The following is a 20,863-nucleotide window of genomic DNA, read 5'->3' on the forward strand; positions in this document are numbered from 1 at the left end:
GAATTTCTCTGGGAGTCTGCCAAAGCAAAAGAGGCAGCGATAGAGAGGACATTGCCTTGTAGTCTTGAGGATTTGTACTTTGGAACTACTAAGAAGATGAAGATATCAAGGAATGTCGCTGATGATGGTACCGGGTAAGCTTATTAGTCCGTTAAAGTATGTACCTTTTGTATGATCTGGATGTTTAATTTTTATGGTGTTAAATATCTCTTCATCCACTGATTGACTTGCATTGTTTAGAGCGTTTGCTAATTTACCGGCAGTTAATATTATTATGTTTAAATCTTTTATTTATGGAATCATCATTGAACTTACGAGTTGTTGATTCTTTTAAATTTGTTTTCTGTTTTAGCTTCTTAGTTATTAAATTTGACTTCCTTTCATCAATTGCTCCCCCTGTTTAATTTGAGAACATGTACTGGATATTTGAGTTGTTCCTGTCGGGATAGCAGTGTCTAGTGGAGTCTAGCCGTAAATATGTACCTTATTCCTGATACTTGTAGCATATTTACTTGCTATGTTTCAGCGGAGTTGCCTGCATTACACTTGGCACTGTGAATTTAAATGTGAACTGTGTATGTATAGGGGAATCGTTGTGAGACATAGAACTTGATTACTTAGAAGACGCTTGAAACTAAATGAAAAAACAACCACCTAATATTTGAGTAATTAATCCAAAAGCTACAGACTATTCTCCCTGATTTAAGGCATATCTCCTCTAGCAATGCCAATTGTAGGACCACCTCTTCAACATAAAAAAACCCTCTGTCAATTTGGTATCATACACCATGTATGCTTGATCTTTCCATAGCTTGCTCTTTTGTCAGCCCGGCCAAATTTACTCCTTCTACGATTGGTCAAGTTATTTTCCTGCTGCAATCCCCTTCTTGGATAACTGAAACCAGGTGTCCAGGTTATTCAGGAGCTCCTAGGCAAGTTTTGCCATAAGCAAACCATTCTCAGACATCTTCACTATTTTGTCCAGAGCATTAGATGGCTGACCATTTTTATCTATGATCTGAATAGGTTTTTGAGACATAAGTCCATTTTGATTTCAAGTTAGCTACGGATTAATTTGTGCCCTTTAGCTTATAACTCCCCTGACCTTTGATAAAGACGCCCTTTTCATGTGGTTTTTTGTTTCCTTTTGCCGGGCCTGGATTCTTTGGGGAACCATTAGGTCTGGGGAAACTCAGATTGGGTGTTGGCAAGAAAGCTTCTTGCACTTGCATTCATGTTTCTGGGAATATGTAGCTAGGAGTTCAACCTCATAAACTCTGTTTGATAGCTCTGCAGAGAAGGGTAGTAATCTTCTTCAACTAAAATCATATTCGAGAGTGCAAGAGTTGGATGATCCTCAGTAATCTCAAGTAAGCTAATATTATAAGTTAGACTGTAGCAATGATGCTAACATAGAATATCAATCACAATTAATACAACAGGTACAGTCTTAATTTTAAATGTATAGTGGTTATCCTACGAATTACATGACCTATAAATTGAAAGTAATTATAGGCATACCTAGACACTTAAAATGTATTAAATAAAGAAGATTTCTGAACTTAATAATAAATCATATTATTAAATCAAGTGTTGTCAAGAAAAAAAAATTACACTGAATCTTTCCTTACGAAGAACAAAGCAACTCTATTCCCCTCCCTCCTAGATTCTGGCAACTGCCATTTCTTTTCTCTTTATGCTAAAATGACTGTTCTCAGTTGCCCTGTATAACTGGAATCTGCATATTAGTAGTGATGGACACATTTAATTGCCTTGTCTTTCATGATTTTCATTATGCAGGAGACCAGCCAGAAAGGAGGAGATCCTTATGATTGAGATCAAGCCCGGTTGGAAGAAGGGGACAAAAATTACTTTTTCAGAGAAAGGGGACCAAAAACCTGGTGTTATACCCTCCGATCTTGTTTTCATAATTGATGAAAAGCCTCATAGCGTCTTCAAGAGGGTTGGACAAGATCTCATTGCCACTCAAAAGATCTCTTTGACAGAAGCATCGGCAGGTTACATTGCACATCTTGATACCCTTGACGGCCGTAGTTTAATGCTAGCGTTTGGTTCCGGTGTCAGTCCACCCTATGAAGAAGTTATTAAAGGAGAAGGAATGCCTTTCTCTAAGGAACCTACTAGAAAAGGCAACTTGATAATCAAGTTTGACATTGAGGAAGCAGAGGCAGCTTTAGACCTTCCGGATGTGGAGGCCTTCTAAAACATAAATAGAAACATATTACATTTCATAACATTTATTGTGTAAGTTTTTTTCAGCCGTTCCCTGCACAAATTCTGTTTGTATAGCAGAGTTTTTAACATTTTATGTATCAGGACGCTATTCTGCTGTTCAAGACACAGAGATTTGCATGTACTAATCAGTTGTTGCCCTTTAGGAACTTGTTGCTTGCCACTGCTCAAGTTTCTATCCCTTTTGGAAGATCATATTTTACTGAAAAAATTCAATTCAGAGACTGCGCCAGAGATATTTCATAGTATCTTTATTTCCATATGAAGAATGCCTTTCCCATGAAAAATGGAAATCAAGAGATAGTTGTACAAGTTCAGTGCTATCTGATAATATGATGGATAAAGTATTAACATAATAAGATGGAGAAAAAAATCATGCTGACTAAATTCAATTAAGAGAAGATTTCTTTACAATCCTCTGTGCTAGAGGTTATTCAAATCAAATTCAAAATTATAATCAATAATTATACTTTCTTTATCTATCAGCTGCCTTGCCAGAAGTTTTCCAGAAGTAAACTTGCAATGGATAAAATCTGTGCAACTCTATCTATCAAAATAAAACTAGGGGATATAATACTAGCCTCACTATAGTTTAAGTTTGCTTCCCTATCTTATTATTGATGGTAAACAAAAGTTATCAAATTCAATCTACAAACTAAAATAACGAGTTTGTTAATATTAGTTAATATAATTTACCCCATGTCTGATCCATGACTAGTTGGAATTCCAATAACATGACTTAATTTATTTCACAAGTAAGCAATTTTGATCGATATGTACATCATCGTTTTCACCTTGATCAATAATAGAAATACTATTGCGATTTTTGTTGGTTTTAATTTAAATTTGGTTTTTATTTTTGAAGTTTGTATTTTAAATAAATCAGCTGTTAAGTCAGGACTGCAGTTAAGGCTTAGTTAGGTGTTTGTTTCCTGTTTTATAGGATCGTGGAGTAGTAGATGAAGAGTAGGAATGTAGTCGCTATTTTGTAGGAACCAGTAACTCTTGTTTCTGTTTAAGTACTTCTTGTAATCTCTAGTTCTGAATAAGAAGCTGAGTATCATATTGAACTCTTCAGATATATCTATTTGTGTTAAAGAGTTCAAATATATAGTCCTGATTCTTCATTTGGTATCAGAGCTCATATATTCAGAGTACTCTCGAGACAGCACTGTAAGATGGATAACGGGAATAACAAAGGTGGATCGTTCGGGCTAACTTACCCAATGTTGGCCAAGGGAAATTACACGGCGTGGGATTTAAAAATGAGGGTGTTTATGCAGGCCCAGGGAGTTTGGACTGCGATAGAAGCGCCTGACCCCAAAGATGAGAAGAGTGACAAGATTGCCTTGGCCATGATTTATTAGGGCATACCTGAAGACATGTTATTATCCATCGCTGAAAAGAAAACAGCCAAAGAGGGGTGGGAAGCCATTAAAGTCATGTGCCAGGGAGCTGATCGTGTAAAGAAGGCCAGAGTGCAGACATTTAAGGCGGAGTTCGAGACTTTACGGATGAATGATGGTGAGCAACTTGATGACTTTTATATGAAGCTTAATGGTCTGGTGTCTACCATTCGAGCTTTAGGAGAGGAAATACACGAATCATATGTTGTTAAGAAATTGCTTCGAGCGGTTCCGTCCAAATTTCTCCAAATAGCTTCAATAATCGAGCAGTTTGGAGATTTAGAGAAAATGACAGTTGAAGAGACCGTTGGTTCACTTCAATCTCATGAGGAAAGATTGAAAGGGCAGAATGAGACAACAGGGAGTAAGTTACTTTTGACAGAGGAGGAGTGGTCCAGGCGTGAGAAAAATGACACTAAACTTTTACTCACACGGGAGGACTGGCTGAAGCGTACAGGCAACACAGATGGGACTAACAATTGGCGAGGTGGTCGTGGTTTCAAAGGCACGAGCCGAGACAAAAGCACTGTGAGGTGTTTCAATTGTAATATGTCGGGGCATTATGCTGTAGATTGCAGGAGGCCTCGTTGAGAAAGAAATCAAAAGTCTGAAGCAAATCTGGTGGAAATTAAAGATGACGAGCCTGCATTATTGTTGTCTGAGCTAGATGAAACTAAGACACAAATGGTGTTGCTGAACGAGGAGAAAGTAATCCCGAGATTGGAAAAAAACCCAATAGCGAAGAGAACATCACAAGTATGGTACTTGGACAATGGAGCTAGAAATCATATGACCGGGGATAAAACAAAATTCTCGACGATGGATGAAGGAATAACAGGTGAGGTAAAGTTTGGAGATGGGTCAACCGTGAATATAAAAGGGAAAGGGTCAATCACTTTTAAGTGTAAAAATGGAGAAGAAAGAATATTTGCTAATGTATTCTATATTTCATGCCTCTGCAACAATATTATAATTCTTGGACAGATGTCGGAAGAAGGTAACAAGGTGGTAATGCTTGGTGATCTATTGTGGGTTTATGAGAAAGATGGGAGGGCGTTGATGAAAGTTAAGAGGTTTGTGAATTGGCTGTATAAAATTATGCTGGAAGAGTCATCAGGTGTCTGTTTATTTACACAGAATACAAAGATGGAAGAAGACTCATGGCTATAGCACTGTCGCCTAGGCCATGTCAATTTTAACGCAATGTCCATCATGAAGGAAAATGATATGGTTGTAGGTTTACCCAGATTGCTTCAACCTACTGAAGTATGCAAGGGATGTCTCATGGCAAAGCAAACACGGACTCCGTTTCCCTCTCAGTCAAGCTATGCATCTAGCAAAGGGTTAGAGCTGGTCCACGGTGACTTATGCGGACCAATCTCTCCACCAACCCCATCTGGAGAGAGGTACTTCTTACTTTTAGTTGATGATTTTAGTCGTATGATGTGGGTCTTCTTTATGTCAACAAAAGATGAAGCTTTTGAAGGTTTTAAAAAATTTAAAGCACTGGCTGAAAATGAGTCAGACAAGAAAATTAAAACTCATCGTACTGATAGAGGTGTTGAGTTCTGTTCCCTGGAATTTAAAAAATTCTGTGAAGATGCTGGAATTTTTAGGCAATATACTGCTCCTTATTCTCCACAACAGAATGGTGTGGTGGAACGAAGAAATAGAACAGTTGTAGCCATGACACTAAGTTTTTTAAAGGAGAAGGGCGTACCGTCAGAATTCTGCGGGGAAGCTGTAAGGCACCCAATATATGTGCTAAACAGATTGCCTACACGAGCCTTGTCAAGCCACAGACCCTATGAAGCTTGGACAGGGCGTAAACCTGATATCTCTCATCTCAGAGTGTTTGGGTTGTGTGTATATGAAGGTACCATCGGTGCATACTCAAAAATTGGATGATCGCAGTCAATATGTTGTGTACCTTGGACGGGAACCCGACATAAAAGCCCATCGTCTGTATGACCCAGACAAAAAGAAGGTGTCTGTGAGCAGAGATGTAAAGTTCGTAGAGTCAAAATCGTGGGCTTGGAACATCGTGGGCAAAACAAATGAAGCCTACTATCGACACGCCCCATGAACAAAGTTCTAGTGAAGCTGACACAGAGGAGGTTGAAGAACCTGCAACACCAGTTACCCAGACTATATCAGTCCAGTCGAGTGAGTCACTCCCATCAGGTGGATCAATATCGACAGGTAGCAGTAGTTATCAGACATCAGGTGCAAGCAGCACACCAATATCGACATGTAGCAGTAGTTCTCAGACATCAGGTGCAAGCAGCACACCAAAACGTTTCAGAATGTTGTCTTCAATTTATGGCACGACAGAAGATATAGAGGTAGAGGATGAGCAATTGTTATTCTTGGGGGTCGAGGAGCCAGTTACATACACTCAGGCCACAAAAGAACAGGCTTGGAATGACGCTATGCGAACCGGAATAGAAGCTATTGAAAGAAACAATACATGGCGGTTAGTCGAGCTTCCCACTGGCCAGAAACCAATAGGTTTAAAATGGGTCTACAAATTAAAGAAAAATACGGAAGGAGACGTGGTGAAACATAAAGCGAGGCTTGTCGCAAAAGGATATGTGCAGAAATAGGGAGTTGACTTTGAGGAGGTATTTGCGCCAGTAACCCGTCTTGAAACTATGCGTTTATTGTTGGCATTAGCAGCAAAAAACTGCTGGGAAGTACATCATCTTGATGTGAAGTCAGCCTTTTTGAATGGTGATCTACAAGAAGATGTATATGTTATGCATCCAGAGGGTTTTGTGCAAACGGGAAAAGAACAGATGGTGTACAAGTTACTGAAAGCGTTGTATGGACTTCGACAGGCTCCACGGGCCTGGTATGCTAAGTTAAACAAGTGTTTGGAAAGTCTGGGCTTCACTAAATGCCCATATGAGCATGCAGTATATACGAAGTGGGTAGGCAATAAAATAGTGATAATTGGAGTATATGTAGATGACTTGTTGGTTACAGGAACCAGCATATCACTCATAAAATCGTTCAAGGAACAGATGAGTCATATATTTGATATGAGTGATCTTGGCAGATTGTCTCATTATCTCGGAATAGAAGTGAGCCAAGGAAAGGAGTTAATCGAGCTGAAGCAAACTTCATATGCAAAGAAACTGCTAGAGAGTTGTGGTATGGGCGAATGTAAGCCTACGAAATATCCAATGGAGCCAACGTTACAGTTGCACAAGGATGTGAACGGAAAACCAGTAGACTCAACTGAGTTTAAAAGTGTTGTGGGAGGTCTGAGATATCTGGTTCATACCCGACTAGATATCTCCTATGCTGTTGGAATTGTAAGCCGTTACATGGAGCGACCTACGGTCATGCACTGGAATGTAGTGAAGCGAATTCTCCGTTATTTGAAAGGTACGCTTGGTTTTGGTCTGATTTATTCAAAGCGAAGTGGAAATAACATATTGTCGGGGTACTCTGATAGTGATCTAGTAGGGAAAATAGATGACAGAAAATCTACCGGGGGAATGGCATTCTATTTAAATAAGAGCTTGATTAAATGGGTGTCTCAGAAACAGCGCTGTGTAGCTCTATCATCATATGAAGCAGAATTTATGGCAGCTACAACGGCTGCTTGTCAAGGTATATGGCTACGAAATTTGCTGGGAAATATTACAGAGGGAAGGTAGGTAGGTCATGTAGTCTTATATATAGACAACAAGTCAGCGATCGATTTAGCTAAGAATCCTGTGGAACACCACGGGAGAAGTAAACACATTGATATAAGATACCATTCTATTCGTGAATGTGTTGAGCGGGGCGAGATAAAGGTTGAGCATATTGGAACTTGGAACTGAAAATCAGCGTGCAGATGTGTTGACTAAAGCTATGGCCACTGTCAAGTTCGAGAGGCTACGGACACTGCTTGGCATGAAGAACTTGGCATGAAGAACTTGCAGAAACCAAATTTAGATTAAGGGGGTATTTGTTGGTTTTAATTTAAATTTGGTTTTTATTTTTGAAGTTTGTATTTTAAATAAATCAGCTGTTAAGTCAGGACTGCAGCTAAGGCTTAGTTAGGTGTTTGTTTCCTGCTTTATAGGATCGTTGAGTAGTAGATGAGGAGTAGGAATGTAGTCGCTATTTTGTAGGAACCAGTAACTTTTGTTTCTGTTTAAGTACTTCTTTTAATCACTAGTTCTGAATAAGAAGCTGAGTATCATATTGAGCTCTTCAGATATATCTATTTGTGTTAAAGAGTTCAAATATATAGTCCTGATTCTTCAATTTTTTGACCCGTTATATTTAGCTAAATTCAACTGGAAACATGGAAATAGTCGTACTCGGATTTTGAACATATCATATTTAACATTCTTATATATATCATGACACTAATCTGCCATTCAAGATATAGAGATTTTGATGTACTATTTGTTGCTTCATTGGTAGCATAGTTAACCCCTGAGTTTATGAAATGGTCCTTTTTAGGGTCTTTCTGGCTGGCTTTGGTGTACTAGATATATCATATCTTTACTTATACATGTTTTGAATCTGTCATGTGGGAAGAGAATGGCTATCTCACGTATGCTAATTATACTTGGAATTTTAAATTATACTTGGAATTCTAATAATTCATGAAGTACTAATTCATGACTCTTTGAAATTTTATTAACATGACTTATTTCAATGTATAATCTGTTAGAAAATTAGGATTTTAGAGCTTAATTTAATTATGTTCTTGATGTTAATCCTAAAATCTAATGATTGGAAATTGTTCAATGATATTTGAACTTAAATTTTCATGTATGGTTTTAAGAATTTTCTTAATGAAATCCATATGAAATGAGAGATGAAAGTAGCTTGGAAAAGCTTGGAAAATTTGAGAATGTTTGTCCCACATTGAAATAAATAAAGGGGGTTGTGTGCTTTATATGGTATTACCCACATGAGTAGTATACAACTACTAAGGTGTGTGATGGTCCGTTGTGTTGTTGTGTGCTTCACGCGCACACACACACACACACGCGCGCCCCGCACCGCACCGGACCGGACCGGGTCGGGTCGGGTCGGGTCGAAAGGCGATTTGGGCGAATGTCTCGGCGTCTCGCGTACGCGAGGCGACCTGGGCGAGGATTTTATTTATTTGAGAATTATTTTAATTCGAATTTATTTATCGGTGATTGGATTATTGGGCTGGGTTCTGAAATAGGCTAAGTAGTCTAAATATATTGAACCTGCAAATAATCTGATCTGTAACAAGTTCTGATATAAGAATCAGAACTTAAGAACTGATGAATAAAATCAGAACTTAACAAGTTCTGATATCAGAATCAGAACTTAAGTACTGATGAGTCGAATCAGAACTTAAGTACTGATGAGTCGAATCAGAACTTAACTTAAGTTCTGATAATAATGTGGGTGTTAATGTGAAAAGCTGTTACAAATAATTTAAATTCAAAAGCTGTTCAGTTTTGATTTTTTCATTTATGAATTCAAAATCTGATCAGTTTTGATTTTTTCATTAATGGAGCAGTTTAATTCAGACATTAAGTGTGTGGACAGTTTCATTTTTCCTCTCCTATAAATAGAGGCTAAACTGAATGAATACAACACACTGCATTCTCATCTCTTCTCTTCAACCTCTCTGCATTTCTCTCCCATAAGTCCTGAAGTGCTGATATTTTCCGGCGACTGAGGTGCTGGTCGAAGTGGAGGTTTTGTTGCTGCTGTTAACATAAACTCCGAGCTGTTTTATCCTGGTGGAGATATTGCGCACATCCCAAACGCAGCAGGTAGGGGGCAATAATCTCTTCAAGAGCAGCCAGGACTTCGAGCAAGGCCTGGTGACTCAGCTGTAATCATTTTCTTGGCATTTTGTATCTGTAAACCTTTATTTCAGTCACTGTTGAAAGCTATGGTTTCGGGTACATCTTTTCTCTCTTATTTCAGTTACTGATTTTGTTTACCTGCATGTTTTGTTTTGTTAACTGTGGTCTTGGCCTAAACTTGTTAAATTCTTTATACACTTGCCTCTATGTTGCTATACTTGTTAGTGAGTTTCTCAACATTCTTGAAGAGATTATTGGTTATTTAGAATTTAGCATAATGGTTAACGAAAGTGAGGTTATCGTTGGTGGTGGTAGCAGTTCGGGTGTAACTGCTGGGGCCATTGATTGGACCACCTATAGTTTCCCACAAGCTGTTGAACTAACCGGTTTACCGGAGAAATTCAACGGTGGCATTGGCTTTTCTCGCTGGCAGAAAAGGATGAAGTTGTGGTTGACTATAAAGGGTCTGTGGCCGGTTGTGGAATATGAGAAACCAGTAGTGGATCAAGAGAAGGCTGACACAGTTAAGGCTTTTGCGAAGTGGGCTGAGAAGGATGGAGTGGCTAGAGCGGCCATTCTGGCGGCACTAACAAACACTTTGTTTGATGTCTATTCTTCTGATGCCTACTCTGCAAAACTTATGGGAGAAGCTGGACCAGACACATAATACTGACTCACAAGGTCTAGAAAAGTATTCTGTGGCAAGGTTCCTCGAGTTCAAGCTGGTGGACAATAAGTCCATGACTGAGCAGGTGCATGAGTTCGAGATGATAGTGCATCTTTGAAGGAGTCTGGAATGAATCTCCCGGAGAAGTTCAAGGTGATGAGTGTGATTGAAAAGCTCCCGAAGTCTTGGGAAGAGTTCTCTCTCTCCCTGAAAAGACAGAAAGGAGAGATCACCTGGACCAACCTTATGCTGGACATCTCGGTACAAGAACAACACAAGTCCAAACAGGGACATGTGATGCCAACTGAACACGGTACCTCGAAGGTAAACATAGCAACTGTAGGACAAAAGAGGAAGGCTTTTGCTAAGAAAGCTAATAGTAATAAACCTAAGAGTGACAAGGACAAGGCCAAGAAACCCAAGGCAAACAAACCATGCTGGTCTTGTGGGCAGGTTGGGCACTGGAGTAAGGACTGCCCTACGAAGAAAGCGAAGAAAACCGAGGTAGCACAAGCAAATGTTGTGCTTGGAACCGCAAGTGGGCCTGTAGTGAACATGGTTGTTGGTGAGGCTACGGCTTCTGAAACCAACGTTGACCGGTATGTATCCTACAACCCTGTGATATTTTCTACCTATCTGTCAAATGAATGGTTGATAGATACTGGAGCTAATGTACATATTTGTGCTGATATTAGTTTATTTGTATCTTATCAACAGAGTCATAGCCTGACTGTGAAGATGGGGAATGCTAGTGCTGCTCAAGTACATGGAGTTGGAAACGTGGATCTGAAGTTCCCTTCAGGACGTATTCTATCTCTGACGAGAGTGCATCATGTTCCCGACATGCGTAGAAATATAATAAGTGGAAGCTGTTTAGTTTCTAGTGGTTTTGAAATTTCGTTCAAGTGTAATAAGTAGTTCTTATTCACACTGGTACATTCTTTGGCAAGGGTTACTTGTCAAATGGTTTATTTGTTATTAATGCGGATCCCGTTTTGGGAAGTTTGAATAATAATGTTATTCCTACTGTTAATTGTATTGAATCCTCAAATATATGGCATGCTAGACTAGGTCATTTAAACTTTGGTGCTCTTAAGAACATGATGAACTTAGAGTTGATTCCAAAATATACCATAGAAAAGAATTCTAAATGTCAAGTATGTGTGTCTGCTAAACAGATAAGGAAACCTTTTCATAACGTTGTTAGGGATTCAGACTTGTTAGATTTAGTACACACTGATATTTGTGAATTTGGTGGTGTGTTGACCAAGGACCAGTTTAGATACTTCATTACTTTTATAGGATGTAGTAGTAGATATTGTTATGTTTATTTACTTAACATAAGGATGAAGCACTTAGTAAATTCATTATATTAAAACTGAAGTAGAAAAACAAACTAGTAAGTTACTTAAAAGATTGAGATCTGATAGAGGTGGTGAGTATACGAGTAATGCTTTTAATGAATTTTGTGCAAACAATGGTATAGTTCATGAAGTTACTCCACCATACACACCTGAGTCTAATGGGGTTGCTGAGCGAAAGAACAGAACATTTAAAGATATGATTAATAGTATGCTTATTAACTCTGGGTTGCCTAAATACATGTGGGGAGAGGCTCTAAATACGGCTTGCCATATTTTGAATAGAGTCCCTCTGAAACACATGGATAAAACACCCTTGGAGTTATGGAAAGGCAGGATGACTAGTCTTAAGTATCTTCGTGTGTGGGGGTGCCTTGCTAAGGTGCTTTTCCTGAACACAAGAGAAAGAAACTAGGTCCAAAGACTGTTGACTGTATCTTTCTGGGTTATCTTGAAACCACTACAGCTATGAGATTTTTAGTGTTAAAATCTGACATAGATGGTATAGTGGCAAACACGATAGTTGAATTTCGAGATGCGACATTCTTTGAGGATGTCTACCCTATGAAGACTGGAATACCTGAAACGACTTCTGAGGAAGATCCTACTCACACATCAAGTTCTATTCCTGATCATGTGGAAAAGATGACAAATGTGGGGGCGGAACCTAGTAGTAGCTCTATTCCTAAGGAATTAGAGGAACCAAGGAGAAGTAAGCGTGCAAAAATAGTCAAGGATTTTGGAGGTGATTTCATCACTTACAATATCGAGGACGAACCTTTAACTTTCCGGCAAGCTATGGATTCTTCTGAGTCAAGGCACTGGAAGGGCGCTATCAAGAGTGAAATTGACTCTATTGTTTCCAATGGAACATGGGAGTTGGTTGATCTCCCTCTGGGTGTTCTACTATTGGGTGCAAATGGGTCTTTAAAAGGAAGTTGAACCCTGACGGCTCAATAGATAAGTACAAAGCTAGACTGGTAGCTAAGGGTTTTAAGCAAAAGGAAGGAATTGATTATTTTGATACATACTCTCCAGTTGCAAGAATGGTAACAATCCGAATGCTTATAGCATTGGCTTCAGTCCATGGTCTTATCATCCATCAGATGGATGTAAAGACGGCTTTTCTTCATGGTGAACTTGAGGAAGAGATTTATATGGATCAGCCTGATGGATTTGTTGCATCAGGCAATGAAAGGAAAGTATGTAAGTTGATCAAGTCCATCTATGGCTTGAAACAAGCTCCCAGAGATTGGCATAAAAAGTTTGATGAAACTATATTGCCTTTCAGTTATAAGATTAATGAAAGTGATAAGTGTGTCTACACTAAAGTTAAAGGTAATGAGTGTGTTATTTTGTGCCTATATGTGGATGACATTTTACTGTTTGGAACCAATATTGAGATTATTAACGAGACTAAAGAATTCTTGAAAAGGCATTTTGAAATGAAGGATATGGGTGAGGCAAGTGTGATTCTTGGAATCAAATTGATTCAGTCCACTGAAGGAATAACCTTGACTCAATCTCATTATATAGAGAAATCTATACTTGAGAAATATGGTTATTCACAGTGTAGAATCGCTAGTACACCTTATGATTCGAAAGTTGCCCTTGTCAAGAATACTTCAGGAGTGCCTGTGTCTCAGTTAAGGTATTCTCAGATTATTGGGAGCTTGCAGTATCTTGCTAACTGTACTAGACCAGATATTTCATATTCTGTGTCTAAATTGGCGAGATATACAAGCTGTCCAAACAGAACTCATTGGGATGCTCTTGATAGAGTACTTAGATATCTAAAAGGCACAATGTACCTTAGTTTACACTACAGGAGATTTCCTGGTGTGCTTGAAGGGTACAGTGATGCAAGTTGGATAGCTAAGAAGTCTGGTTCCAATGGAGTGACTGGATACGTGTTCACCTTGGCTGGTGGAGCAATATCCTGGAAGTCAAGCAGACAGACTATATTACTCGGTCTACTTTTGAGGCTGAGTTGTGTGCACTTGATGCCACAGGGACGGAGGCTGAATGGTTACATGGACTTATGTCTGCAATACCTGTAGTAAGCAGACCGCTTCCTGCTATTGCTATTCACTGTGATAGTCGAACAACTATCGACAAGATTAGCAGTAAAAAGCATAATGCTAAAACTAAGAGACACATCCAAGTTAGACTCAAGTCTATAAGGGGTTTAGTGACTGATAGGATCATAGCTATAGAGTTCATAGGAACTCAGAATAATATAGCTGATCCTCTTACTAAAGGACTGGAACCTGCAGTGGTCCTTAAGTCAAGGTTGGGGATGGGATTGTCAACCCATCATAATTCATCAACAGTGGGAACCCAATACACATGAGAGGAGATCCCTTGAAGTGTATTCAATGGGTAATAACAAGCTGTAAGGATGAGTTGGTAGTACCTTTGCTACATAGATGATACTACAGTATCTGAATCTATCCCCTGTAAACCTAGAAGGTACTGACACTGCCAGAAAAGCAAGAGTGTTGAAACTCTGAATGGGATCAAGTCATTTGACGAGATAGAGGCAGTATATCTCTGGAGATGCCCAGCTAAGCGAATGTAATTGTGTGGTCGCAATTAGAGGATAGGGTTAATCCTTGAAGCATTCGACGAACAGGATCGAGACATGACCATTAATGTCTCAAAGCCGTAGATTGGCACCATAACCTTTGACTTGTCGTCGTCTATGGAATATGGTTATACTAAACGGATTAAGATTCAAGGTGAAACATTCCATCTGAGTCCGATAGCCATTGAAGTAGAGGAATTAGGAGGGTTCAAACCCGGAAGGGTACCGACTCTGAAAAACAAGTCATGATGGGAAATTGATCACATTTCTGTATGGATTTGTGGGGGATTGTTAGAAAATTAGGATTTTAGAGCTTAATTTAATTATGTTCTTGATGTTAATCCTAAAATCTAATGATTGGAAATTGTTCAATGATATTTGAACTTAAATTTTCATGTATGGTTTTAAGAATTTTCTTAATGAAATCCATATGAAATGAGAGATGAAAGTAGCTTGGAAAAGCTTGGAAAATTTGAGAATGTTTGTCCCACATTGAAATAAATAAAGGGGGTTGTGTGCTTTATATGGTATTACCCACATGAGTAGTATACAACTACTAAGGTGTGTGATGGTCCATTGTGTTGTTGTGTGCTTCACGCGCACACACACACACGCGCGCCCCGCACCGCACCGACCGGACCGGGTCGGGTCGGGTCGGGTCGAAGGGCGATTTGGGCGAATGTCTCGGCGTCTCGCGTACGCGAGGCGACCTGGGCGAGGATTTTATTTATTTGAGAATTATTTTAATTCGAATTTATTTATCGGTGATTGGATTATTGGGCTGGGTTCTGAAATAGGCTAAGTAGTCTAAATATATTGAACCTGCAAATAATCTGATCTGTAACAAGTTCTGATATAAGAATCAGAACTTAAGAACTGATGAATAAAATCAGAACTTAACAAGTTCTGATATCAGAATCAGAACTTAAGTACTGATGAGTCGAATCAGAACTTAAGTACTGATGAGTCGAATCAGAACTTAACTTAAGTTCTGATAATAATGTGGGTGTTAATGTGAAAAGCTGTTACAAATAATTTAAATTCAAAAGCTGTTCAGTTTTGATTTTTTCATTTATGAATTCAAAATCTGATCAGTTTTGATTTTTTCATTAATGGAGCAGTTTAATTCAGACATTAAGTGTGTGGACAGTTTCATTTTTCCTCTCCTATAAATAGAGGCTAAACTGAATGAATACAACACACTGCATTCTCATCTCTTCTCTTCAACCTCTCTGCATTTCTCTCCCATAAGTCCTGAAGTGCTGATATTTTCCGGCGACTGAGGTGCTGGTCGAAGTGGAGGTTTTGTTGCTGCTGTTAACATAAACTCCGAGCTGTTTTATCCTGGTGGAGATATTGCGCACATCCCAAACGCAGCAGGTAGGGGGCAATAATCTCTTCAAGAGCAGCCAGGACTTCGAGCAAGGCCTGGTGACTCAGCTGTAATCATTTTCTTGGCATTTTGTATCTGTAAACCTTTATTTCAGTCACTGTTGAAAGCTATGGTTTCGGGTACATCTTTCTTTCTCTCTTCGTTATTTCAGTTACTGATTTTGTTTACCTGCATTTTGTTTTGTTAACTGTGGTCTTGGCCTAAACTTGTTAAATTCTTTATACACTTGCCTCTATGTTGCTATACTTGTTAGTGAGTTTCTCAACATAATCAGATCGTGTTTGCGTGCTAAGTTTTCAATTTACCGTTTCTGTTAATGAAGTATATATATGCCTTTTCATTCTTTTTAATTATCTTTGCATTATGCTGAAATTTGTTAATAGTCAAGGCGTCTTATATAGGAATGTTTCTTTGTTGGAACAGATTTATAAGCAACTTTTATTAATATGCATATATGATATCTTTACTTATACGTGTTTTGAATCTGTCATGTGGAAAGAGAATGGCAATCTCACATATGCTTTACAGGTTCGGTGCTACCTTGTAAGATAAGGTAAAAATGCAATATGGAGAAAAACTTAGTCCAAACAAATTTATTTAAGATAATGTTTCTTTAAATTCTAAATTATACTTGGAATTCTAATAATTCATGAAGTACCCAATGACTAATTCATGACTCTTTGGAACTTTATTAACTTGAGTTATTTCAATGTATAATCAGATCGTGTCTGCGTGCTAAGTTTTCAATTTACCGTTGCTGTGAATGAAGTAATATATGTCTGTTCATTTCTTTTTAATTATCTCTGCATAATGCTACAATTTGTCAATAGTCAAGGTCTTATATAGGAATGATTTTTTGTTGGAACAGATATGTAACCAACTTTGGTCAATTTGCATATTAGTAAACTAAAATTTCAAACACTATCAATGCATAAACAAAATAGAGTTTAAATAATCCAGAAACTGCATGATTACATTGGCTTTACCTTAATACTCAAAATTACCAGTAAAATCTATCTATTATCTTTATATTACTGCAACATTTTGGGGAAACATTTTATTCAAAATTACTGTTTTGCCCATGTAATTTAATAAATATCAAAAATAGTTTTTGTTGATACGAATCGAACCTATACCAACTACTTACAAATTAAACAAATCAACCACTTGAGCTAGAGACAATTGTGGTTAAACTTTTATAACATTAAGTATTGACATAGAAACTTAGTTTATTTACATGAGGTGTCCTTGCCTTACATTAAATTTTATTTATTTTAATATTTATATAAAATCTGTTATCTTTATAATCTGCAAGCATCAAGTAATCGAACCTATGTCAACTATTTGCAAATTAACACATCAACCACTATCTATAATAACTGTCAGGCTCGTACTCTATTAAAAATATTCGGGTTCGAGCACGAACTCGAGTAACCGAACTTTAAATTTTAAACTCGAAATTCAGATCGTAAAAGTTCGATAGGTTCAAATTTTTAGGGAAAACATATAATTCAAAATTAATATTTTACGCCCTTATTTGAATAAATATGAAAAATATTACTAGATTGTAGAATTGACCTGTGACACCTATATCCAAATATTTGACTTCAATCGATTGAGCTAGAGGCTCATTTGATTATATTTGATCACATCAAGTACCGAGTTATATTTTTTTTTCTTTATATTGATGACTAAACCTATATAATCTAATATTGATATATAATAAAATTATTCTAAGACTTGAGTAATTAGCTCACTACAATATACTAACTTATACTCACGTACAACCACATGATTTTTAATTATTTTTATTTATAAAAAAAATTACAAATATTAAATAAATAACTTGTTGATATTATGTTAACATATTAACTTATTGATAATATATTACCATTTAATAATAGTTTATTAAATATTGAGACTTGGGTAATTAACTCACTTCGAAATACCAACTTTACAACAACTAAGGGTATAATCAAGCCGAGCCGAGTCGAAAACTTTGAGACTTGAACTCGATTAAAATGTCCGGCTCGAGCACGAGCTCGGTTTCACCTGAATCTTAAATCAAGCATGAAACTCGGATCGTAATAGTCTAGTAGCCTCGAGTTCGGCTCGAAAACTTGAATCAATTTCACCAAATATTGACAAAAACTCGAAATATGATAGGTTTATTCGAAATTACTGTTTTGCCCATTATTTTAATAAATATCAAAAATAGTTATTGTTGATAGGAATCGAACCTATGCCAACTACTTAGTAATTAAACACATCAACCACTTGAACTAGAGACACTTGTGGATAAACTTTTATAACATTAAGTATTGACTTAGAACTTATTTATTTACATTAGGTGTCTTGCCTTACATTAAATTTTATATTTATTTAATATTTATATAAATATGTTATCTTTATAATCTGCAGCATCAAGTAATCGAACCTATGCCAACTATTTGCAAATTAAACACATCAACCACTTGAGCTAGCACTTTTGGTTAAAATTTTATAACATTAAGTATTGAGTTAGAACTTACTTATTTACACGAGGTGTCTTGCCTTATATTAAATTTTATATATTTTTTAATATTTATATAAAATATAATGATTTGAGACTTGATTGAATAACTCATTTCAATATGCTAACTCTACATTTATAATAAACATACGACTTCAACCAATTGAGCTAGAAACTCATTTGGTTAAATTTTGATAAAATCGAGTATTGAGTTACATACTTCTTTCTTTATCTTGGGTGACTAAACCTATATAATTCAATATCTATATAGAATAAAATTATTCCAGGACTTGGTTAATTAGCTGATTATAATATAATAACTTTACACTCATGTGCAACAACGGGACTATAATTTTTTTTTAATTTATACATTCAATAAATAACTTCTTGTTGATAATATATTATCATATTAACTTGTATATAATATCTTACCATATAATAATTTATTAATTATCAAAAATCGGATAATTAACTCACATCGAGATACTAACTTTATACTCGTGTAACAATTAAGGGTATAATCAATCCCAGTCGAGTCGAAAACTGTCAGGCTCGTACTCGATTAAAATAATCGGGTTCGAGCACGAACTCGAGTTCAACCGAACTTTAAATTTTAAACTCGAAATTAAGGTCGTAAAAATTTCGATAGGTTCAAAATTTTAGGGAAAAGATATAATTCGAAATTAATATTTTGCGCCCTTATTTGAATAAATATGGAAAAATATTACTAGCTTGTAGAAATGAACCTGTGACACCTATATCCAAACATTTGAGTTCAATCTATTAAGCTAGAGGCTCGTTTGATTATATTTTGATAACATCAAGTATCGAGTTATATATTTTTTCTTTATATTGGATGACTAAACCTATATAATCTAATATTGATATATAATAAAATTATTTTAAGAATTGAGTAATTAGCTCACTACAATATACTAACTTTATACTTATGTACAACCACGTGATTTTAATTATTTTTTATTATAAAAAATTACAAATATTAAATAAATAACTTATTGATATTATGTTAACATATTAACTTATTGATAATATATTACCATTTAATAATAGTTTATTAAATATTGAGACTTGGGTAATTAACTCACTTCGAAATACCAACTTTACAACAACTAAAGGTATAATCAAGCCGAGTCGAGTCGAAAACTTTCAGAATATTGAAACTAAAGGTTTACCTTGGTTCACGTGGTTTGCAGGCTATTGCGTGAGTCCGTAGGGTTTACCCAGTGCGCACCCGAAGGGTAGCGGCTGCGGGTTACCTACGATAAAAAAAAAACTTTCAGACTTGAACTCGATTAAAAATATCCGGGCTCGAGCACGAGCTGGGTTTCACCAGAATATAAATCAAGCATGAAACTCGGATCATAAATAGTCCAATAACCTCAAATTCGGCTCGAAAACTTGAATCAATTTCCCAAATATTGACAAAAACTTAAAATATGATAGGTTATGCTTGAATTCGATTCTAATAAATATATAAAATATTAATAAAATATTAAATATTTAGATAAAAATATATTCCTATTAAAAAAGAATATCGGCTCGATAAGACTCGTGAATCTTATGAGCCGAGTAATTTGAAGTTCGAGTTCGACCGTGCAAAAAAAATACTATTTGGCCCCCATATTTTGATAAACATGACACCTAAACATTATTATATTTTTGGTATCTCCAGTTGAAAAAATCATTGATACTTAATAGAAAACCATTATTTTAATGGTAAGAGTGCACTCTAAACTTTATATTCGCGCACAATATAAATTTAAGGATGTTCGTCGTTACAGCAGTCCTTTGAACATGAACCACACAATATTGTATGAAACAACACACAAATATCGTAAGTACATAAAAAATAGCAATTTTTTTATAAATAAAACTAGCATGTGTCTTGCACGGGTAATAGAGCTAGTTACAACAATAGGAAAACACTGAAATGTAAGAGCTTAATCACGAGGTCTTTTGAAATAACTTGTAGGGTCACTTTCACAGTCTTCCGTGAAAATGTAACCATTCTTACCAGGAGCTTTCATAACCTTCTTGTTCCCTGATCCAGAACTGAATAAACTCGAAATACCCCATGCAACCACACCAGCCACAACGAGGGCACCGACAAACTTAGCAGCCTCTACCATCTCTTTCTTGTTCTTTTCGTCAATTTCAGTTCTGAAGAACAAGCCATCACCTTTAGGACTTGACCTCTCTGTGCTTTCACAACAACCCATTTGTTTAATAATAATATTCCTACATATGTTACTTTATTCCAGGAAAGAGATAGTTGATTTATATAGGAAGATAATTAAGTAGTTGAAACAGCTGATATCACGTACATTATGTTATTAATTAATTGGCCTGATGGTCAAGTTCTTTGCTGCTGATTACCTATGAAAATTAATTGCTTTATTAAAAAAATTCCAATGCATGCACAGACGCTGATAAGCATCATTTAGGATGTGTTTGGTATTGCTGTTGCAGACAGCAACAGCAGTTTTTTCGCTGAAAAGCAGTTAAAAAATTGTTTGGTAAAATTTAAAAGCTGTTTTTTGGAAAAGTGCTTTTGACCTAAAAGTTGCTGTTAGAGAAAGCAAGTCCCCACGCTTTTAGAAAAAGCTGCTTTTCAGCTGTTGCGGGAAGCAGATACTGATTTCACCATCAAACCTTACCAAAAACATCATTATTTAATTTTTTGCATCAACACATATACATATCAAAAAAATTACCAAATAATCATCTGATTTTTACATCACTTTTTTCAGCCGCACTTTTTCTAACAGCACAGCAATTTTTATTAGCAATTCTAAACAGAGCCTTAATCAGTTAACGCGGAAGGTATATTACTCCCCCATCTCTTTTGACGATTCA

The 20,863-nt window shown here is 36.6% G+C and overlaps 2 protein-coding genes across 2 annotated transcripts; both read left to right on the forward strand.

Moving 5' to 3' along the window:
* The first annotated feature begins 46 nt into the window (after positions 1–46).
* LOC141705461 (uncharacterized) lies at positions 47–2,473 on the forward strand. Its single transcript, XM_074508399.1, has 2 exons — positions 47–134; positions 1,801–2,473. Exons 1-2 carry the CDS (start codon positions 97–99, stop codon positions 2,222–2,224), a joined length of 462 nt encoding a protein of 153 aa, XP_074364500.1. The 5' UTR covers positions 47–96; the 3' UTR covers positions 2,225–2,473.
* Positions 2,474–3,635: 1,162 nt separating this feature from the next.
* On the forward strand, positions 3,636–4,250 carry LOC141705458 (uncharacterized). The gene has a single exon (XM_074508396.1). The coding sequence runs from the start codon at positions 3,636–3,638 to the stop codon at positions 4,248–4,250; it is 615 nt and encodes a 204-aa protein (XP_074364497.1).
* The last annotated feature ends 16,613 nt before the right edge of the window (positions 4,251–20,863 follow it).

The sequence above is a fragment of the Apium graveolens genome, unplaced genomic scaffold, assembly GCF_009905375.1.
Source record: "Apium graveolens cultivar Ventura unplaced genomic scaffold, ASM990537v1 ctg8872, whole genome shotgun sequence".
NCBI lineage: Eukaryota > Viridiplantae > Streptophyta > Magnoliopsida > Apiales > Apiaceae > Apium > Apium graveolens.

Excerpts from the sequence above, each read along its gene's own strand:
- LOC141705461 (XM_074508399.1), top strand. The coding sequence starts at position 97 with ATGAAGATATCAAGGAATGTCGCTGATGATGGTACCGG. Across the intron at positions 135-1,800 it reads GTCGCTGATGATGGTACCGG|GAGACCAGCCAGAAAGGAGG; the intron begins GTAAGCTTATTA and ends TTCATTATGCAG.
- LOC141705458 (XM_074508396.1), top strand. The coding sequence starts at position 3,636 with ATGTTATTATCCATCGCTGAAAAGAAAACAGCCAAAGAGGGGTGGGAA.